The sequence below is a fragment of the Myotis davidii genome, unplaced genomic scaffold, assembly GCF_000327345.1.
Source record: "Myotis davidii unplaced genomic scaffold, ASM32734v1 scaffold44, whole genome shotgun sequence".
Lineage (NCBI taxonomy): Eukaryota > Metazoa > Chordata > Mammalia > Chiroptera > Vespertilionidae > Myotis > Myotis davidii.
The window spans coordinates 3,766,165-3,790,215 of record NW_006299705.1 but is presented as its reverse complement, the minus strand read 5'-3'; the positions used below and the strand labels follow the sequence as shown (position 1 = coordinate 3,790,215).

The following is a 24,051-nucleotide window of genomic DNA, read 5'->3' as shown; positions in this document are numbered from 1 at the left end:
CCCCGGCCGGGCCTGAAGGGCAGGGGGCGGGGGGGGGGGCACCGCAATAAGCCTTTCATGAAGACATTTAACACATCCCTGAGCAAAATATCAGGACGCCATCCAGAAATCGTAGGGACCCCATTGCCCAAGTCCACCCATCGGATTTGGTCACCTCCCAGTACACGCAGAACGCTAAGGAGAGACCTCCCGCTTCCGCAGTCCCCCAACCCTTCCACTCTGGAGGCTAAGTTGGATGGCGACTCGCACTTCTTAAGTCCATTCCACATCTACTCATGACCTGGATGTTCATGCCGAGGGGTGGGGGCCTACAGAGGAAGGAACACTTAAACGCACAAATTCTCCGAAGATCCAAGGAAATAAACACAAAGAAACTCTCCGTGTGGTTCTTGGTTTTGTCCTCCAGAGTTTTCAACTCTTTGCTGGGTGTTGCTAAATTTTCACCCTGGCTTCTACCCCATCCAGTCTCCAGTTGTCAATGGCTCTTGCTCACACTCTGGACAGGGCAGTCAAATGCGCCTTCCATCGCTCCCCTGAGGGAGGATACATGGCTAAGCTTCACTCAAGCCGAGTAAGAACACCTTTAGAAGCAAGGCTGCTTTTCATTCTCCCCGGATGTGAACTGGGAGGTAGGGCTGGGAGGCACCACTGCCCATTTATCCACTGGATCTGCCAGCGATTCCTGCCTGCTGCACGGGGAGACATGAGATGATCTAAGAAAGGACTCAAGGTAGAGCTGCTTATAAGAGCAAGGGCAAGAACAGGGTTACAATGCAAAGCACAAAGTCTCCACTTGAAATCGTTTCCTCGATTCTTCCTTTTCTTTCTCTACCCCGAACGCCGACCTTTGAAGTAATTGGATAAAGGCTTCAAAGGACAGTTTCTAACCTTCATAGAGAATCAAGGCGTCATCCAAATCCCAAATTAGATATTAGAATTCTAATCTAATTCTTCTTTGTTTCTCTTCTCAGTTTAACATTTTGACTTTCCATCTTGGAATCAACATCTGGAAAGAAAGGGAGGAGGAGGGAAGTAGAGAGGGGATGAGGGGGGCAAAGAGGGAGGAAAGATTGGGCAGAGGGAGAAATTGAGCTGGGATAGCACAGTCTCCATGACAGCCTCAGGCTTGTCTACGGGGAAGATCCTGAAGCTGGGAGGGTGCTTCAGCATTGTCCTGAGGTGGAGCCAGGAGGAGGGGCCTTTATGAACCCCACATGGATCAGGAGTTACTCGCCATCTAATTTTCTCCACCAGAAAGCTGGCTGTAAGACTGCATTTATCATAGTCTTCTTGCCTTCTCTTCTCTGGGCAGTTTCATTATAGTCACCACATTCCAAGAGAAAACTCTGAAAGTAGACATGTGGCATGAAATTTGGCGTGGCTGTAGATATCCAAGAATGGCCATCTCAGCAACCTCAGGCAAGGTGGCTCTCTTCAGGTGAGGCGATCCCTTCATGGGACTGACCGCTGAGCTGAGGGCTTGCTGCGGGCAGCACTACGCCAGCTGGAGGAGAGAGTCCTTCTTTCCTGGTAGCACAGCTTCCACCAAGGCTCCCTCCAGACTGCCTGGGTCCATGCTCCCTTGTCCCTATCCATGCCAATAAGAACCCCATACTGAATGGTCAAGACTGAGAGACAAGGACAACCATTCATCTGAAACAGGACTCAGCCTGATGGTGGCTATCTGCTCTACTTCCAAGGGACCATTCAGAATCTGGACAAACATCATCAGAGTTAAATGATAAAATCACTAGTCTCCATACCAATCCCTGATGTAATGCCAAGTCATGAACTAATCGTTCTTAAAGTGTAGCTAGGATTCTCTTATATATACGCATTTTAGTCATTATCCCTCAGGGAGCTACCAATGGCAGCCATTTTTTTGAAATTTACAACTATGCTAAATTTCATGCCACATGTCTACTTTCGGGGTTTTCTCTAGGAATGTGGTTACTATAATGAAACTACGCAGAGAAGAGAAGGCAAGAAGACTATGATAAAATTGAAATTACAACCAGTTTTCTAGTGGAGAAAATGAAGGACTCAATCCTGAAGGGACACGTCACACAGAAACAAATTTAGGTTAAACTTTCTACATTCAAAAAGAAAAAAAGCCCAGCCGGTGTCACTCAAAGGTTGAGCATCGGCCCAGGAACCAAGTGGTCACTGGTTTGATTCCCAGTCAGGGCACATGCCTGGGTTGCAGGCTCAATCTCCAATAGAGGGTGTGCAGGAGGCAGCCAATCAATGATGATCCTCTCTCATCAATGCTTCTATCTCTCTATCCCGCTCCCTTCCTCTCTCTCTAAAAATCAATTTAAAAATATTGGGGGGGAAAAAGAAAAAAAAGATTAAGCCTTCACAGAGTAGGTAACCTCAAGGTCACTAGTGAATAGGACTGAGCTGCTTAAGTATGTTTAATTGGACATTTTATACTGGGACCAGTGCCTTTCGCTGAATATGACTCTTCTGTGGGACCAGAAGACGGAATGAGGGAAATGCACGAGGCATACATATTTCCTCCCTGTCCCTGAGGAGCCAATACTTTCAATGTCTTCCTCAGACACACTTCCACTGCCAATTCTGGCTTACTGAAAGGAAAAAAAAAATAGTGCAGCCCTCTACTCAACACCAAGTGTTTGCAGTGGGAATGTGTAACCTGCCCCGTTGCTGGCACAGACCTGGTCACTGAAACATGTAGAAATGTGCAAATGGAGGAGAGATGGTTTCGCTGAAATCACTCTCTCGCTTAGCTCCGAAGCCTGAGTGCTTGCTCGTGTAAGTGATTTCTGGACCAATTCCCATGTCACAGTTTCAGTGTATCCCAGGATAACAGCCATCTACAAGCATAGGCACTGCAGACAAAATGTAGGTTCAAGTTACAGAATAAAGCCAGAAAGACAAACATTATCAAAAAATTGAATTAAGTGGGGGGAAAAACTTGCAGTCAATGTCCAAGAAATAAATCAAAAGAAAGCCAACTAAATCAGAAATTTCTTTAAAAACTAAACCTCAGCAATGTCCAGGGTCAGCTGAATAGCTTGCATGTTTCATACTAATATTAAATAAGGCTTTCTTTCAGAATTATGGCCCAGAGGCACTGCAAGACTCTGAAAAACTAAGGTTCCTCCCCATTCTAAGATGGTATGACTCTTCCAGAATTCCTAAAGAAGCAGAAAGTGTGACTAATATGTTCTGAATGATTCATAACTATAAAAGTTAAAACAATAGCAGTTTTCTGGTTAATCTTTAGATAACCAAATATTTAATCAACCAATCAACCTTCCAGAGCTTCTGGATTCAAACTACTTTCCTAGTGGTGGAGCTTATTGGAAATCTAACCACCTGGTAAGTGGAATGATATAGTTTATTAGGTAGCCAGGTACAGTGGAATGTTGTGGAGGGTTCATTGAACTCAGAGTGAGAAGGGTGAATCTAAACCATGGTGCTGCCTTTTAGAGCTGTAGAACCTCAGGCAAGTCACTGGCAGAATTAAAGGAGGAAGAAAGAAGACAGAAGGTGGAGGACCCTGAAACTTCTATATGTAGTGGAAGTTACTGTCGTTCTACCACCTTAAGAAAACTCCCCATGCCTGGCCGGCGTTGCTCAGTGGTTGAGCATCAACTGACTTATGAACCAGGAGATCACAGTTCCATTCCCCGTCAGGGCCCATGGTTGTGGGCTCGATCCCCAGCTGTGGGCATGCAGGAGGCAGCTGATCAATGATTCTCTCTCATCATTGATGTTTCTATTTCTCTCTCCTTTTCCCTTCCTCTCTGAAATCAATTATATATATATATAAGAAAACTTCCCATGTGAAAAATCTAAATTTAGAAAACAAACCCACTGTCTTACAAAATAAATTTGTGTTTGTCCAATGTTTAAACATTGGCTTTAAAAAAATAGTAGACTACATGACTGCATAAATACTCTTGTTTATCAATAAGCACTTTGAGGTTTTCGGTAGTCTAAGTCAGGGTACAAATTATTAATTCACACCAATTTGACTTAAGATATACACTATGTAAAGCAAAGTATATTCATTTCTGAATTAGTATGACATTTCTTAAATGCCTGATGGGTAATAAGAAAAAGGTTCAGATTTCTGAGCAGGCCCTCTTCTGCCTGCATGCACACTTTGCTAGGCATACCTTCCACTCCAAAAGATTTCATTACACCACACGATGCCAAAATCATCCATTCATTCATTTGTTCAGCAAATATTTACTGAGTGGTAACTGTGTATCAGGTACTAACTAAGCACTGGGGAATAAGACATAAACAATCTCTTATGTGGATGGAATAGAGAATATTTATTATGAAGGGTCGGAAGAACAAACAATAATATTCTCAGGTAGTGGTGAAGATTATATGGGGATCTAAAATAGGTTGATGTGATAGAAAGAGACTTGGATAGGGTTATGGACATTTTCTCAGGAGATGAAAGCTAAGATTCTCAGAAAACGTTATCAAAGGAATATCATTCTTTCTCTCCCTCTATCCACTCATCCACACAATTAGAACATTGTTTGAATACCTACCACTATGCCAGGCACTGTGAGGACACAGAAAAGTAAGATCCTCAGTACTGGTTCTCCGGCAGCTCCACCAGGGACACAGATATACACAATGGAAGTGTGTTAACACTTACTATGAAAACATAACCCAAGTCCAGAAAGAAAGATCACTGTGGGTGTAAGTGGAAGTGATGCAGAAGATGTCATGGAGGAGATGGGGTGTGGCACTTGGGAAAAAGGGTGCTGTTTGAATAAGTGAAAAAGAGGATAATCCAGAGAGAATAATGGGAGGGAAGACCTCGAGTTGGGAACATACATGGAATGGTCGAAGGACACTGAAATAGATTATTCAAAAGGTGTGTGGTATGGGGGAAGAGAATAGCATTATTTTGGCTGACAAGGTAGACTCTGACCAGGGACCCAACCAAATGCCAGACTGAGGTGTTTGGTGAAATCCTAGTCATTGGGAATCACTGAAGGTTTTCAATAAGACTGCTTTACAAGTGCTATTTTACTGAGATAAGTCTACTTTCATTTTCAAAAAGGACTGGTGAAAGGAGTCAGGAATGAGGATCAGTAAAGAGCTATAATAAACCCTGACTGGTTTGGCTCAGTGGAGGGCATTGGCCTGCAGACTGAAAGGTCCTGGGTTCGATTCCGGTCAAGGGCATGTACCTTGGTTGCGGGCACATCCCCAGTAGGAGGAGTGCAGGAGGCAGCTGAACGATGTTTCTCTCTCATTGATGTTTCTAACTCTCTATCTCTCTCCCTTCCTCTCTGTAAAAAATCAATAAAATACATATTTTTAAAAAAAGAGCTAGAATAATCCCGGAATTGGATAATAAGGGCTGTTATGGACTGAATCGTGTCCCGCTCATAAGTTGATATGTTGGAGCCCCAATTCCCAATGTGAATGTATTTGAAAACAGGGCCTTTAAGGAGGAAATTTATGTTAAATGAGGTCATAAGAGTGAGGTCTTAATCCAGTAGGACTGGTTTTCTTATTAAGAAGAGGAAGAGACACCAGAGCTCCCTCCCTCTCTCTCTCCAGGCACGCTCAGGAGAAAAGGCCACATGACCAACACTGCAAAAGGGGCCCTATGTCAGCTTCCAGACCCCCCACACTAAGAAGTGCATGGCCCCCTTTTCCAGTGTGGCTAAGGAAACAGTCTATTTGCCAAGACTTCCTTGGGTTTCTCTACAGTATGGTCTACACAGGAGTATGAGTTTCTTGCTTCATGTCCAGATTGCTAAATTCTGTCTTTTGGTACTTCTATTTCGAGGACGGCTTTTGAGCCTTGAAATTTTACTTCTTAACTAGTTAAAGGTGCCTACAGGCTGCAGTTAAGCCCAAGGGCCCTGCATTAGCACCTTCTGTGGTTTTGATGTCTTAATCCTCTGCCTCTGGCTACTGGAGCTGTGAAAGGAAGTGTTCTAGAAGGCTTCTAGCTGAAAGTTTCCTCCTTCTCCAAGTTCGACATTCGCTCAGCAGCATGACACTCCCAGTGTTACACCATGAAACATCTCCGAGGCAACAGTAGCTGGGCATGACTAACTGCTTCTCCATCCCTCCTATGATGTGGCTTTGTAATAAATTAAGTTAGATATAGGATACTTTCCAGGGAACTCCATACCAGCAGCTGTCAAACTTTAGCATACATCAGATTTGCTAAAAATATATTTCAGGGTCTGAGAATTTGCACTTCAAACTAGTTTCCAAAAGAAACTGATGCTACTGATCTCAGCTCATACTTTGAAAACCACTGCTACACACAAAGTAAGATATTGCAAAACAAAAACAATGACTGAAAAAAAACAAAACCTTCCCCTGTCATGCTTTATTTTCTAAAGCATCATAAAATTTGTGCTTAAACCTGAGTGTTTCGTTGTACAAAGAAATGTCACAAATCACTGTCATCTGGCAATTTATAGGAATTGTGAAGTTGTGGATTTTATGGCTGTCCCTCTAACGCAGGGACTTCTAAGGACAAGTTTTCAAGAATCTTGCCCTGCCCTGGCCGGGTGTCACTCAGTTGATTAGTGTCATCCTGTGTACTGAAGGGTCTCAGGTTCTATTCCCAGTCAGGGCACATACCCAGGTTGTGGGTTCGAACCTCAGTTGGGATATGTATGGGAGGCAACCAATCGATGTTTCTCTCTAACATCAATGTTTCCCTATCTATCTATCTATCTATCTATCTCTATCTCCCTACCCCAACCCCCACACTCCTTTCCTCTCTCTGGAATCAATGAAAAAAACATATCCTCAGGTGAGAAAAAATAAAAAACAGTCTTGCCCTTTCTGAAACATGGGAAGGTGTGGGGGGGAGACAGTTATAGAAGTAAACAGTGTTCAAATGCACACAGCAGAACTATATAGACGTACAGTAGAGTAATTGATTTTTTTCTTTTTCTTAATATATAGTATTCAAGCCTAGAAATGCAAACATCAACTAACTTTTAGGAACAATAAACAAAGTTCTAGAAAGCAGTGTCCTGAAGATTGGGAGGAGGAAAACTATGTGAATTCAAGTCAGTGTAAGTACATAAAGCAAGTAAAATTATTTTCAGAACACTGGCTGAATAACAACAATAATAAGGGCTACCATTGAGGAGGTGGCTTTCCGTGTTTTATCCCCTGTATAAAATCTCTGTGCCTATTATGTATGTCTGTATGCTTCTCTTCTTTTACCCTTTGAATATAAAATCTTTCTGTTTACTGTTAACCTGAATTTCCCACCAAGCACAGCTAAGGAATTACTTGCTTTCTGCTGAGCACAAAGTCATCACTTATCCTATATAACAAAAGCCTAATATGCTAAGTGTCTGGTTGTCAGGTCGGCTGTTCAACCAATTAAAGTGTAATATGCTATAATTATATGCTAAGGCCATTCAACTGCTCGCTGTGATGTGCACTGACCACCAGGGGGCAGAAGCTCTGACAGGTAGGTTAGCTTGCTGCTGGGGTCTGGCCAATCGGGACTGAGCGAGACTGGAGGGACATGCTCCGGAGCCCTCCCTTGGTTCCTCCCCGGCTGGCCTGTGTCCCTCCCCAGCCCAATTGTGCACTAGGCTGAGGGACCCCACTGGTGCACAAATTCGTGCACCAGGCCGCTAGTTATAAAAATTCTACATAGCCCGTAAAAACCTATATATGGCTAAGGTATTTCTCACTGAGATCTAAAAGATAAGATTCAGATTCTTCTTAATGGGGGAGTTTTTTAAATTACCAACATAAACATCAGCTTTAAAAGAAAAAGAAACTCCCTTCCTCATAAATTAAAGATGGACTGTCATCTGACCCAGTGATCCCACTTCTAGGAATATATCCTAAAAATCCCAAAACACCAATCAGAAAGAATATATGCACCCTTATGTTCATAGCATCATTATTTACAATTGCCAAGATCTGGAAACAGCCCAGGTGCCATCAGTAGATGAGTGGATAAAAAGGATGTGGTACGTTTTACACAATAGAATACACACATCTATAAAAAAAAGGAGGAACTCTTACCCTTTGCCACAGCATTGATGGACCTGGGGATTATTATGCTAAGTGAAATCAGCCATAGAAAGACACATACCACATGACCTCACTTATATGTGGAATCTAATAAACAAAGTAAGTTGATGAATAAAACAGGACCAGAGGCATGGTTACATGGAACAGACTGACAGATCTCAGAGGGAAGGGATGTGGGGAAGACTGGGAAAGATTAACCAAAGAACTTATATGCATATATGCATAACCCACAGATACAGACAATAATGTGGTGAAGGCCTGGGTTGGGGGTTATGGGGGCTGGGTGGAGGGGGGCAAAGGGGAGAAAAACAAGGACATCTGTAATAATATCAACAATTAAAAAAATCCAAAAGAAAAAAATCCCTAGAGTTTAGAAATGAAAATGGCATGTTAGGATAAAAGTAGTGTGAGAATAATCTCCTATTGTTAAATTAGGGAATCAAGCCAGGATTTAAGATTTTCCTTCTCTTAACACTTTTGTGAATGATGTAGCCCAGCCTCAACATCTATACATTTATAAGGCATTTTAAGCACTAAATTTCAGAAAGTTCTGTAAGAAACTCATAGTTCACTATAATCCAGATAGCATAAATTTCCACATTAATTGTAGTTTTAATATATGGTTTGTCCTGTATACACAAGTGAATATAAAACATATATACTAATGGGTTAGATATGCTATATTTACAAGAAGGAAGACTTGTATTGGCACTCTTAGAACTCCAGCTATGAGGGGCTTAGAAATTACTTGTGGGGAAGGTCTGGGAGTCATTTTGGAGCCTATATACTGTATCAAAAAGTCACAGGAGCCCCATTTGGAGTGGGTGTGTGGGAAATGAGATTATGCATAGAAACCACCATGGAAACAGCCAATTCTGCAATAATAAACATAAACAATGTAATGAAGCTCTTCCAAGTTACTCTGCAATATCCATACTAGTTCATTTTTTTAAGTATGGAAGAAGAATGAGGAAAAAGAACACAAAACATCTCAGAGTACATCTTCAAATAGACGTGCTGAAGGCCTGGGGTAGAGGTGGTGGGAGCTGGGTGGAGGGGGACAAAAGGGAGGAAAATGGGGACATCTGTAATAGTGTCAACAATATTACAATAGTGTCAACAATAAGATGGCAACCGTTTGTGTAGGATCATAAATAAATATTTGTTGCATGGACTTATTTCTGGCTATGATGATGAAACAGGGACCAATTTTACACTCCTGCCATTAATAGCTAAAAAACGCCCAGATAAAACACGGAACAAATATCTTCAGACATCACACAATAGGCACTCAGGACTGTCATCCCTTAGAGAAGGGAAACGTGAGGTATACAGTACCTCAGCTTTCACCCGAGAGGCACAGTCCACACCTTGGAGCAGGGAAGGGACTCCAGGCAGAATCCAGTGGTATGGCTGGCTGGAGGTAACAGAAATCAGAGTTTGGACAGGCCTATGTGGCTGGAATTTATGGGCAGAGTTTCAGAAAGAGGAAGCTATATAAACAAGGAACATTAGGGGCACTTGAAAGTTTGCTAGATACCAAAATATGCATGATCAGGGTGAAATTCCACAGACCAGGAAGAAAGTGACTGGAAAGCTGTAAGCTGAACAATTCACAGAGCTCGAACAAACTGGGAGCCATCCAAGCTCTCACCAGCCAGAGCAGAGGGTCCTTACTGACCACTCAGGGCACTCAGTAGAGAACCGAGTGGGTCGTGCCTTCATAATAAGGTTAAAGAATGTTTATAAAAAGAAGACTCCAGATGTACCTTTAAAAGCTTAAAAAAGAAAATCTGAAAAGGATCCAGAGAAAAAGGACATAATAAATACAGAGGAACAAAGCTCTGAATGACAAACTTCTCATTAGAAACCACAGGCCCTCTGCCGGGCAGGGCGGGGTGGAACGCCTGTGTCATCGCCATGGCGACGAACTCAAGTGTCCCGGCCCTGCCACCACCATCTTTGTCACAGAGTGACCTTCAATTTGCATATTCCCTCCTTATTGGCTGTGGGCGCCACCATCTTTGTTATGGAGTTATAGTCAATTTGCATATTCCCTCTTTATTAGATAGGATATCCCCAAAAGAATTAATAAAAGATGTTCAAAAACTTTTACATGAGTGTTCAAAGCAGCAGTATTCACAAGAGCCAAAAGGTGGAAATAACCCAAATGGTTATTAACAGACGAATGAATAAGCAAAATGTGGTAAACTACATGATTATTCAGCCATAAAAAAGTATTGATATGAGATACAATGTAGATGAACCTTGAAAGCATTATGCTAAGTGAAATAAGCCAAACACAAATAACACAAACAATGGTTCTACTATAAAAAATATCCAGAACAGGCAAATCCAGAGACAGAAAGCAGATTAATGGTTGCCAGGGGCCAAGGGAAGGGGTGAATAGGAGTGATTGCCTAATGGGCATGGGATTTCCTTTTCAAGTGATAAAAATGTTTTGGAACTACATAGTAGTGGTGGTTGCACAACATTGTAAACATAGTTAATACGACTGAATTGTGTACTTTAAAATGGTTATAATGGTGAGCTTAATGCTATGTGTATTTACCACAATAAAAAAATCAATCAAGTTCACCACTTTAACAGAATAAGGTGGAAAAAGATACTATCATCTCAACAGATTGGTGAAAAACACTTGACAAACTTGCTACCTATTCATGACAAGAACTCTCAATCAATTATGGAAAGGAACTTTTTCAATGTGATAAAAAGCATCTATGAAAAACTTACAGCAAGCATCAAACTTAAAAGTGAAAGATTGCTTTTCTCCAAGATCAGGAACAAGGCACAGATGTGCATTATCACCAAGACTATATTGGAGTCTCTAACCACTACAATAAAGGAGGAACAAGAAATAACACATACTCAGATTGAAAAGGAAGAAGTAGAACTGCATTTATTCACAGAAAACACAATTGTACACATAGAAAATCCTAAAGATTACCAAAAAAGCTGCTAAAACATGTGAATTTAGCAAAATTACAACATACAGATCAGTGAACAAAAATTAATTGTATACTATATACTAACAATGAGCAATTGAAAATTAAAATTTAAAATATTATTTACAATTCTATTAAAAAGCATAAAAATTTCTCCCTAGATCTCCACACTGAAAGCTACAACACACTACTAAGAGAAATTAGGAATTCCTAATTTAATAGATATAAATATATTAAATGTCCTTGTATTAGAAAACTCAATATTGCTGATATGTCAATCTCCCTCCATTGATCTATAGACGCAATACAATTCCAACCAAACCATAGCAGGGCTTCATTTTTGTAGAAATTGGGAAAGTAATTCTAAAATTTGTGTAGAAATGCAAAGGATCTAAAATACCCAAATGTTCTTTTGAAAAAAAGAACAAAATTGGAAAATAAACAATACTTGAGTTTTAAATTTAATATAAAGCTATAGTAATCAAGACCGAGTGGTACTGGCATAAGATAGGCAAATAAATCAATGGAACAAAAGAGTGTCTATATATAAACTCGTGTTTTGAAGAGAAATTGATTCACAATGAAAGTGCCACGATAATTAAATGGAGAAAGTATACTTTTTAAAACAATTGTGCTAGAATGACCAGATAGCCACATGCAAAAACAAAACAAATAACCGGCAACCCTTACCTTACACTATACACAAATATGACCTCGATCACAGAACTAAAGAAGCTAAAATTAAAAGATTTCTAGAAGTAAACACAGGAGACAATCTTTAAAAATTGAAGTAGGCAAAGATTTCTTAGAAAGAATATAAAATGCATAGACCGTAAAAAGAAGATAAACTGAAATTCATCAAAATTGTAAAAGACTGCTCTTTTAAAGATAACTTTAAGAAAATTAAAAGGCAAGTCACAGACTAGAAGAAATACATATTTAAAGACTGGTATCAAGACTATATAAAGCCCTGGCCAGGTTGCTCAGTTGGTTGAGCATCGTCATCCAGGAGACCAAAAAAGTTGCAGGTTTGATTCCAGGTCAGGGCACATACCCAGGTTACAGGTTCAATTCCCAACTAGGGTGTGTGTGGGAGGCAACTGATCAATATTTCTTTCTCACATTGATGTTTCTCTCTCTCCCTTCCTCTGTCTGAAATCAATAACAAATAAAGAATACATTAAAAATTCTTATAATAAATAATCAGAAGGAAAATAACTCAATTAAAAATTGAACAAAACATTTGGAATACACTTCACAATATAAGACATTAAAATGGCTAGTAAGCACGTGGAAAAAATGCTCAGCATCATTAGTCATCAGTGAGATGCAAGTAAAACCACAATGTGATATCACTATACATCTACTAAAATGGCTTAAATGTAAAAGACTGACAATACCAAGTGATAACAAGGATGTAGAGCAACTGGAATGCTCATACGTTGCTGATGGAAATGTAAACTGGTATAATCACTTTTGGAAAAGAGTCTGACAGTGTTTTATTAAACAACTAGAGGCCCGGTGCATGGATTTGTGCACTGGTGGGGTCCCTCTGCCTGGCCTGTGTCCTCTCACAATCTGGGACCCCTCTGAGGATGTCGGACTGCCAGTTTCAGCACAATCCCCGCAGGCCAGGCCGAGGGACCCCACCAGTGCACCAATCCGTGCATCGGGCCTCTAGTATGCATATCAGATCTTTGGTTAATCTCTTCTGCCCCCTTTCCCTCTGAGATTCATCAGTCTATTCCATGTTTCCATGCCTGTGCATTGAGGGTCTGCCCCCTGGTGGTCTGTGCATGTCATAGCTACTGGTTGAACAGTCGAGTGATTGCTTAGGCTTCTAGATAGATAGATAGATAGATAGATAGATAGATAGATAGATAGATAGATAGATAGATAGATAGATAGATAGATATAGATACTTACTAGATAACCATGAAGTTTCACTTCTAGGCATTCACCCAAGAGAAATGAAAACATATGCCCAAAAGGCTTGTCCACAACAGCTTTAAAAATAATAGTCAAAAACTGGAAACAATGCATATTTTCATTACCAGGTGAATAAATAAATGAATTATAGCACATTCATAATATGGAATACTACTCAATGATAAAATGTGATAAACTACTGATACACATGGCAACATGGACAAATCTCAAAATCATTACACAAGGTGAAAGAAGACAAACACAAAGGCTACATTTATGATTTCATTGATATGAAACTCCAGAGAAAGATAAATCTAGTCTACCAGAACAAACAGATCAGTGGCTACTTGAAATTTATGGTAAAGGTTGAGAATGGACTGGGAAGGATCACAAGGGACAGGATGATAGAACTGCTTTATATTTAGATTGTGGTAGTGATTATATGGACATATTATATGACAAATTCTGTTAAAACTCACAAATTATAAACTTTAACGGTGTATCTTTACAGCATGCAAGGTCCTCTGCAGCCTGGCCCTCCATGACCTCTCTGACCTCAGCTCCTATTGCCCTGCCCTTGCTCTCACTTTCATGCCACCCTGGTCACCTTGCTGTACTTTGAACATTCAGACGCACACCTTGAAGGCCTTTGCATCTGCTATTCCTCTTGCTTGGAATGTGCTTCCCAACCATCCACCTGGCTCACTAACCACTTCCTTCAGGCCTCAGCTCAAATGTTACTTTTCCAGGGAGGCCTTCTCTGACTACTCTTAATAAAGCAAACTTTTTTCATCCCATCTTGGGAGTTCTTTCCTGCTTTATCTCCTCTGGGGCACAGACCACCATCTGACTTTCTCTTTCATTCTTTAGCATCTCCCCACACCAGAAGGTAAACCCCAAGAGGTGAGAAACTTTGTCTGACACACACTGGATGCTCAATAATTACTTGTTGCATGAACAATAGAAGCCTGCTCCTTCTACAGATGATAAGGCAGAGGGAAGAAGTGACCATCCTTAGCTGCCGGCACCCTCCCCCACTGCTCCAGCCTGACCTCCAGATCTTGCGTGGACAGAGACAAGTCCTGCAGACCACGCATATGCCCCTAAAGGCAGGGCTTTGGAAGAAACAGGAAGGCCAGCTACACCTGGGTCCAGGCAAGAGGCCGTCTGGGTGTTTGAGGCAAGTGAGGATGGACAACTCAGCAGTCCTCTCCCTCCCTCCTCTAAAGGCCACATTTTCCACTCCAATGTGCTGACCAAACTGTGACAGCACAACACAATACTGATTCTCTCAGCCCTCGGGCCATCCATGCAGGGTGGAGAGCACACAGAGCCTGTCCCCTGACTCCCCTGTTCCAGACAGCACTGTCATTGTCCTCTACATGCTGCGATGCAAAAGGGCTGGGGCACAGCACACTCTTCTTCCTCCAAGCAGCCCTTCCCTCTACTTCTTTCACTATCTTCTCCCACCTTCCCGCTTCGCTTCCTCTTGTGCAATCCCTGCAGCCACAGGATCTGGGTGAGCTGTGGCCTTTCTGACAGAATGTATTCCCACAACATGAGTGACAACTTGTTGAGAACTCCGGTGCATGCCATGTCAAAAGATCTGAAATGCCCTCTCTTAAAGGAAAAGCCTGCTCAATAAAAGACAGACGGCGAAAATACTTCAGTGGCTGCTGTCCCTCAGAAAGTGCTAATCTGGGATAAACCCAAGTTCTTGCTCTTCGAGACCTGAAAATGTGTATTAAAAAAATTATGTGCTTCAGGCAGAAACGCTGTTGGATGGGCTGTTTGACAAAGAGGCTCCTAGTAAACCCTTTGTCAATGTTATTTATCTCAATCTTGCTAGGACAGGATCTCGAACTCCTCAACCTTCTAAAGAATCTGTTGTGTTGCTGAAACCGGTTTGGCTCAGTAGATAGAGCGCCGGCCTGCGGACTGAAAGGTCCCAGGTTCGATTCCAGTCAAGGGCATGTACCTGGGTTACGGGCACATCCCCAGTAGGAGGTGTGCAGGAGGCAGCTGATCGACGTTTCTCTCTCATTGATGTTTCTAACTCTCTATCTCTCTCCCTTCCTCTCTGTAAAAAATCAATAAAATATATTTTTTAAAAAAGATCCTTTGTGCAGTTTTCAAAACAGAGGAAATTTGATAAAAGTTACCTGAAGTATTTAATTTTCCTCTTTAAATTCCATTTCATTACAAGGAAGAAGGTCTTGAGAATTTTCTTTATAAAAAAAAGACTAAATGGAACTAGAAAACAGATCCTAAAAACAGAGAAATCATTTTTCCTATTATTTAATAAGCCATGGCTAATTGCACATGTGTACAAGGTAAAGAACTCATGCAGTATTAACACATTTATTAGGTCACTTTCCCAGCAATGTCCCAACCATTTTCTCAGTAATGCTCTCCCTAGATCTCTCTCAGGAGTAATATTTACAGTGAAAAATATTGGCTGGCCATGTGTGCTACACGATTGCTTTTTTACCCATTTGTATCTCAGTTTAATTTTCTTAGTCATCTAGGAAAAATTTTGAAAACTCAATGATCAACTAGGGTAAGGGACTAGCATACGGCAAGCAAGGCAGCTAGGCCACAAAATGTAAGGAGGCACTTACTCTTGGATGCTGGCCCTGCACTTAAGGGCCTCCTAAGTTTTGCTTCCTGGCCTCCTCATTCCTAAGGAGGTGTGCAATCCCTGGGTCAAGCAAGTGACCTACGTCACCATTATGGAAGCTGGGGTCTGACAATACCCAGGTCAGAGGAAGTGTGCTTTGGTGTCGCCAGGGGAAAATGGACTGCTTGAGAGACAGGACACCTGGGCTCCATTCCCTTCTTTAAAACTTTTGCCGTATGTCATCAAATCTAAGACACCATCACTTTATGTACTAGTAAGAAAAAAGTGCTGCTCATTAAACTAAGATATAATGGCCTAATGACAGTTCTATACTTATGATCCAAGAATTGGCCTGGCTAGTGTGGCTCAGTGGTTGAGCATCAACCAATATACTAAGAGGTCACCAGTCAGGGCACATGCACAGTTGTGGGCTTGATCCCCAGTAGGCGACGTGCAGGAGGCAGCCCATTGATGTTTCTATCTCTCTGTCCCACTCCTTTCCTCTCTTCCTAAAAATCAATTAAAAAATATATATATATGTATATATATATTTAAAGACACAAGAATTGGTCCCACTAGCCTCTCACAGCTTTGATTTTTTTCATATATACTGAGGAATTAGGTCATTCCTCTTGCCTTTGGTTTCATTATTTGACTTGTGATAGGTAATCCTTTTGCACATATCTAAATCACAAAACTCACAAAACATGAATCTAGCTTTATGTACTGGTGGGTACCTTTTCTTTATTGAAAGCACTTGGCTGCTACTTTTCAAAAGGATAAAACAAAACTGAAATTGCATCATTCCTCCAATGACAAATATTTGCTTTATCAATATCGAAATAGACCCCATGGTCTATTTCCTTGACTCTGGATAGCCGTGTAAAAAAATGTTTTGTTTCAAAGCCAAATCACAGTGGAACCTTTTGAAGTCATCTTAACCAGCAATTAAACTCAACACATACTAGCAACAATGCACCTACGTTGATTGAAATATCAAATTTGTTGAAAAGATTAAAGCCTAAAACTGAGTGTATGCATTCATTGGCAATGACAAGTACATCACAACCACTGCCTGGCCAAGACAAATCGATAAGATGCTGCCCCACCAGCAGCAGTGGTCATGAATTCAGACTGGCTATCAAGTCACAAGACACACTTGGCTTTAATCTAGCACTTCACTCAGCTTTATGGTAAGAAAGGGGGCAGGAATAAAGTATGCACAGTCTCTGCTGACTCATAGGGAGGCCCTGCAACTACCCACAATGCAGTCTTCGCTACCCTCCACCACATGGAGGATGGACAGTTGCTGTGGATGAGGTATATGGTTCACCTATCCCAGGGAAGCTACTGTCTTGGTTTTCTACTGGCCTCTATACTGCTCCAGTCCTGCAGGCCCAAGGCCACATGACAACTCCAAGCTCTCCCAGTCCAGGTGCAGTCATAGGAATCTGCACAATAGGAGTTTCACAATAAGACAGATAATCCACCGCAGGTATTGAGCAATCCACACGTATCTTAACTCCTATGTTTCCAAGGAAAGATGCTGTGAGAAGGTCAGTCTGCGGTCATCTTCCCGGACAGGTTAATAGGAACAGTTTCCAGGCCTAACTCTCAGGTGCCATGGACTGTGGAACATGTCCCAATTCCAGGGTCATTACAATGGGAAAGGGTACATCTCAGAAAAAAACAGAAATGCTGCTTTTACAAATCATTTTAACTGCCAACCTATTTGCTTCAACTGAAGTGTGGATGATAATATTAAGGGGCTATTTAAGGGAACAGTCTTGTGCTTGTTTTCCGCTCTCAAATCTAATTGTGAACCTATGACTTTACTGCATGTGAGCTGTTGGAGTTTCAAAGTGGTCATGCAAGGACTTTCACATCAGGCACACGTGCCTCTCAGGCATGCACTGGAGGCTCTGGCAGCTTGAGTAGCAGAGTCCCTGGGTTGTCTGTGCCCTTGGGGCATGGTCTGGGGCAATCACATTGGGCCTGAAGGGTGCCAGGAGCTTCTGAAATCACAAGTAATAACAGCCACTGATTTTCATACCCTAGTGTATACCAAGCACTCTACCTCCTTTATCTCATTTAATTATGACAATAACCCTGTGAGGTATTACTCTTCCCATATGAGGAAACACTGTTGATGTGGATGAAAAAAGAGATTCCACGAAAAGTAACCTCATGAGGTGATCTGATCATAAACTCCTAACTGGGCAGGTCATGGGGGATAGTCATGCCCTAGACATACAACCTTTTAATAACAGCTTTATCTATGCTTTGAGTAAGCCCTGTCCATTGTTTCTGTGCATCTAGGTTAACACACCTTTGAAATAAACTGTAACCATCCGCAAGAGAGCCCATAATCTTGTTCACTATCCTGCAATCCAATCTCCACCTTGCTTCCTCCCATCTCCATGGAATCTTCCTTAATCACAAATGCGTAAAAGAAAACGCAAACTGTTATTCTTTGGAGCATTTGAGATCTTCCTCTCCAGCATATGTTGTCAGTTTGGCTCAAAAAAACTCATTAAAATTCTCTACATGTTTGGGTAGTCTTAAATTGACACTGGTAAATGGTGGAGCTGGAATTAGAACACAGGAGGTCTGCTTCAGAGTTCATGCTCTTAACCACCATGCTCACCACCTCTCACCTACAGTCACCGTGCCTCACATTAGATTCAACGCCATTACTTGATGTAAGTAGCAACATTGTGCCCCTTTAAACAACAACCAGGGAACTCAGAAAATAACACCTTTGTTAATCAACGGGGGGATGTGATGTGAAGAGGGAGAAGACTCCATAATGTGGCATCAGAAGCAAACTGGTCTCCTCAAATAAAGACAAGGTGACTAAACCTCGGTGCGATCTGACAGAGACAATGTGTTATGTGCTGAATTGTGCCCCACCCCCCAAATTCACAGATTGAAGTCCTAGCCCCTGATACTTCAGGATGTAACTGTATTTGGAGATAGGGCCTAAAGTTGGTGATTAATATTAAATAAGGTTATTGGAGTGGGTCCTATTCCAGTATGACGGGTGCCTTTGGAGGAAGAGGTTAGGACACAGACAGAGGGAAGACCATGTGAAGATGCAGAGAGAAGACAGGGAAGGGTAGCAGAATGTGCCACCCCAAAATATTCCTCTTTGGCTTAAGGATTATTTTGAGCTGATCATTTTTTCAGCAACTGCACAGAGGAGGAGCTCTGAAAAGAGAGTAGAAGTTGCCCTTTTGCAAGGAAAAGTTGCATTAGAAAGGGGCCTGTACCAGGAAGAGAGCTATTGCCAGAAATCACTTACTCATCTGAGAGACTTATCTGCATGGCAGGGCAACCTTTGTTCACCAAACATTTGCTCTTCTCACCTTTCATGCTTGATGCCCCAGATCCTATTTCCTTCCTTAGCTCAGGGTAGTCTGTGTACAAGCCTCAATTGTCTGGCTGCCTTTTGAGTCTTGTATCTTCTGAGTCTTATGGGGCTCCCAGGCATCATTTTAAAAGTTTTTCTTCTTTTAATCTGTCTTTTATTATTGGGGGGGGGGGGTCTCAGGCAAGAACCTAGAAGAGTGGAAGGAAAATTATTTTTCCTCCCCTACGGTGGCCACCTACCAGCCAAGGAGAGAGGCTCTGAGAAGAAACCAACTCTGCCAACAACTTGATTGTGGACTTACAGCCTCCAGAACTGTGAGGAAATCAATTTCTGTTGTATGAGCCTCCCACTATGTGGTGCTTTGTCATGGCAGCCCTAGCAAACTCATGCGCAATGCTATGATTCACCATGCCATTTCCTCTTGCTAGACACAGGAAACAACATTTCCAACTTTCCATGCATTGGAGTGAGGTCCATGTAACTAACAGTGACCAAAGGACTGCAATTAAAAGAAACATGCTTCATTCCTGGACTGAGGCATTGAAGAGGAGGTGTGAATTTTCATAGTCTCTCTCCTCCCCTGCATGGGACCATGGAAACTACATGTTCTAGACCAGCGATTTTCAATCGGAAAGCCACAAGAATTTTTAAAACAAGCAATACCTGACTATGTAATCAGGACACTGACCTCTTTTCCCTTAGATTATCAAATAAAAAGATGACAACAGCCAACACAGCAATAACTGTCCAGTGTGAATGAGTCAAAATTATACCCATTTTTTATCAGATAGGGAAAAATGTATTTTTTTGGTGTACAGCAGAATTTTAGTTATTCGCTTATGTGTGCCATGAGATGAAAAAGGTTGAAAATCGCTGCAGTTTCAAGATGGCAGAGCGCCTGTCAGTCTGGGCCCCTACATAATTGTGTGGAGCTGGGAATTCTGCTTACCTGCTTTGGACATATAATGTGAATGAGAAGTAAACACTTTTTAAGCAACTGAGGCTTCAGATGTCAATTTGTAACTGCAGCCTAGCCTTATCTCACACACAAATCTTATTCGCTTATGTGTGAGTACCAAAAACAGGTATTTCAGAAGTTCATGTGCCATTAGGTGAATGCACATTAATTTTCTGATTTTGTAGGTTAAAAAATAGTCAAATATGGAAAATTTCATTTGCTCAACTTCTAGTTGTACATATTTCCACAAAAGACATTGACAATAAGTCCTACCACCCCTGGTTTACAGACGATAGATCTGAGACTCATTGAGATTCACTGATTTACCAAAAGCCCAAAAATATGTTACCAGAAGAACTGGAGCACAAACCAGAAATTACATTTCTTTTTGCGAAGGCAAGTTGGCAGTATCTATTAAAAAGTACATAGCAAATAGTAACCATGCTCTTTCACATGGCAATTCTACCCACCAGGAATATCGGAGAACAGGCGTACACAAATATATAAATAAGAATATTTACTAAGCTAGCACTATATATGTGATTGTGAAGATTTAGAAATATTCCAAATGCTCATCCACAGGAAATTGGTTAAATAATCTATGGTTCCTCCGTCTGCACTCAACTCAAGTGTTAAAAAGGAAGAGGTCGATCTCTTTGTTCACACGAAAAGATAACCAAGTCATATTGATAAAACCAAGAAAGGATAAATTAGAAAAGGAAAATTACCACTCATAAAGACTTATTAACCTCCATGCACTGACCCTTAGTAGGCAAATTTTCACCCCCCTCTTGCATATTTCTTCCATCATTGTAAATAAGGCCAGGTAGCTGGTCCTACCACCTACCAGCTGTGTAATCTCAGGCAAGAGGCTTCAGTTCCCTCATCTGTAAAACTGGAAAAAAAATAACAGTATTTCCTTCAGAAGGTACTAATAGGATAACATGAGAATATGTACAAAAACTGGGTAGAAAGATGCTTGGCACATAGGAAGAGCTTAATAGATACTCATCATTATGGTAATGAAGATGATATTCATCTCTGGAACCAGAAAAAAAAGTTTGCTTATAGTTTGTGTTGTGTTTATTTCTGCTTTTAAAAAAAATCTCTTTAAACAAATTATCTAGGAAGAAACATAATAAATCACCCTGCTTATTTCCCTTCCTGAAATTAAATAAAAGGTCAATCAATTCTAGCCATATTAAGCATTCCAATATTTAACGTAGATTTTAAAGATGATTTTATTATTTCATTACCAAACTGATAAGCTGCTTTTCAGAGAAGTTAATATTAATGGAGTCATTCACATGTAAATAAATTGTTTATCAGGTATAACTTCCACAATATTTGCGGCACACTCAGCCCTCTTTGACAGAGGTCAACTTGGGGCTTCTCCTCTACTCATTTGTTTAACAAGGTGGTTCAGGGAAGGGTCTTTCAAATGCCGAGGAAGAAGGTTTATGCAATCACACCCTAACTTAAATAGGACTTTCTATTTGAGGTCCTTCACAGTGTGTTTAGTATTAACTAAACCAGCCAGGCTTATATCCACAGACATTAAGCCTGAAAGATTTGGGGAGCTCCATAAACAGATTGGTATTAAAATTCAGATCACCCACAGTTCTGATCCAGTGTCTTTTCAGCCCATGGATGCTCTGTGGGACCAGTACAATCTAGACTACAAAGAACTACTGAGCATGCACAGACTTTCTAAGCTTGGCAATTCACTGCCACGGTGGACCCCAGAAGTAATGTCCTTCTGTGGCAGCTGAGGCTCAGACAGGTTGTGTGGCTTGCCCAAAGTTGCACAGCTGGTCAGTGGTATCATTAGGGCCAGAACTGGCTTCCTAATGCATGCTCTTTCCACTGCTGGCGAATTATCATTCTTCCGTCTTTTGCTTCTTGGAAAACGGAGCTAAGTTAAAATAGCTCAGTCAAGGTCGCAGGGGCAGTCAAGCAGAACTTACAGTGCCAGCCCACAGATTATAAAATCCTAGAGAGGGAGAGTCCTCTGCCCCTCACCTACCCCACCACGGGCCCTGTGTAAATGTTTTTCTTGACTGTCTCCCAACACAAGATTTAGAGGAAGTCTCTCTTCTAGATCAGCACTACGTGATTAACTTCAGGTACTGACACCAGCATCAGAAACTGCCAGAGCAGGCACGCCCTCCAGCGCCCTGACCTGGTAGTGGCCTGCAGAGGCTGCAGGGGCAGATAGACACCCACTGCTGCACTGTGGTGGTCTTGGAGCCCTAGCGACTCGCAGTCCGTCCATAGCTACTCGTCAGCGAACTTTTCTCTGTGGTTGGCAACCTGGAGCCAGGAAACTGGTGTCAGATGGAACTGGAAGCAGAATGGATGGGCATGGCTAATCTAGAGGGTATACAGAGAAGCCTATTGAAGGCTGAGGACCCCCAGTCAAGCCTTTGAAAGGCTGGTGCACGCCTCACCTCCTGCAACGGCCCAGGGGATCGCGTCTACTTGATCCAGGTAACTAAGTGCACTTGAGGTGACATTGTCCCCTTGGACACGGCGCCCCTCCCTGGGCCTGAGACCGTTGTCGTTGGCCCTTGCCTGCGACCCACGGCATGAGTCCCTTCTTTGTGCCCACGTTCCATCTTTCCGACACGAGGCGGGTAGTTTGAACCTCACGCTAGGTCTGTCTGTCCCAGGAGCTGCGCACAGGTCCAAGTGGGTTCCCGGATCCCTGCGTCCAGGGCGCTTCAGGGAGGGCGCGGAAGCTTCACACGCCAGAGCACCCCGCTCCTCGCTGGGGTCTGGGGCTCTCGGGGATTAGCTTCCCGGAAGCGGGAGGGCAGGTACACTGCCACAGGAAGCGCGCAGAGGAAAGTGGGGGCACCGCAGCGCGCAGAGAGCGTGGGAACGCCGGCACAACAGAAGCCCGTGGGGCTGGCCCGACCTCGCCATAGCCCTGGAGAGCGCGCGACAGCAGTGCAGCGCCTACAGCCAGGGCAGCTGGCGGTGGGCGACTGTTACTATTCGTAAGTTTAAGCCTGGTGGTGACATCAGACACTCGAGGTGCTTCCCTCCTAGGAAGGAAGAAGGAGTTGGGCACCGGGACACCTGGAGACTAGTGGGAAACAGAAAAAAAAAAAAGAACCCTTCCCACAGCGGGGGTGCCTGAAGGGGGCCCAGGGACAGCTCTAGGGTTCTGCCTGTGCCTCCTGTGCGCGCGCCTAAGGCAGCTCGCCCCGAGCGCCTGGGTGCCCAGGAGGAATGGGGCAGCCCTTGGACGTGCAGACCCCGCGCGGGACGCTCACCTGGCAGGCGCTTGGCCCGCAGCGAGGATGGTCCATGCCAGTAGCGGGCGGCTGCTGGGCGCCCTGGTGGTGCCCTTGCCCCACGCCGCAGCCAGGCACAGAGGGCACAGGGCTGCCGCACCCTGCACCCAGGTCTGGCGACCACGTGAAGGTCTGTCGATCAGACGGACTCTGGCCGCTAGCCTGAACCTCTTGGAGCCTTCACTCCCAAGGCACAGGCACGTCCAAGGCCGGACGGTGCCTGGGTCCTAGCGCCCCTCCTAGGGTGTGGAGCCCCGACTTTGAGCCCGATCAAAGCTCACCCTAAGGGGCTCCGCTCCCAGCAGTGCCTCGCCTGCGGCCCCCCACCCCACCCCCCTTCTCTGCTGGGAATTCGAGTCTTGATGGAGCTTCTGAACCTGGAGCCTTTCTTGGGACTCGTGATCAGCAGGCGCCAGCCTCCTCCTCACCGTGCCCACCCTTCTCTGCCCTCATCTCCTTGTGCCTACATCCCCGAGAAAACGCTGAAGGTCAGATTTCCCTCATTCCCCAATTCAAATTTGAACACACTATTATTTTAAAGAGATTCTAAAACCAGAGACCTTAGTCATAAAGATATATACTATTTAACCAAGATCGTTCTTCCTCGTAGCAAAGGAGGACTTTGGTATTCAAATGAATACCTAAAGGGCACTGTGTCTGAGTGTGTCCACGGATTATCCCTCCCTCTTCACTGTGTGGACAACTTCCCCACCTGAGTCAAACGGGACTCAAACCAAAGGTGCTGCTCCTCTTCCTGTCCCCCTCCCAATCTGTTTAAGGAGCTGGAATCGAATGACGGGGCAGATAGGAAGCTTTCAGGCACTTTCAAAAAGTAGTTTTTCAAGGCCTTTCCTTTCTCAGCT

At 42.9% G+C, this 24,051-nt stretch overlaps 1 protein-coding gene across 1 annotated transcript in view; it reads right to left on the bottom strand.

Moving 5' to 3' along the window:
• PDE8B (phosphodiesterase 8B) overlaps positions 1-23,344 on the bottom strand; it is a 194,843-nt gene extending 171,499 nt beyond the window's left edge. The window contains exon 1 of the mRNA XM_015571615.1: positions 23,168-23,344. Within this exon, the coding sequence (XP_015427101.1) occupies positions 23,168-23,203 (36 nt within the window). The 5' untranslated portion in view covers positions 23,204-23,344. The remainder of the gene's footprint in view (positions 1-23,167) is intronic.
• Positions 23,345-24,051: the final 707 nt, after the last annotated feature.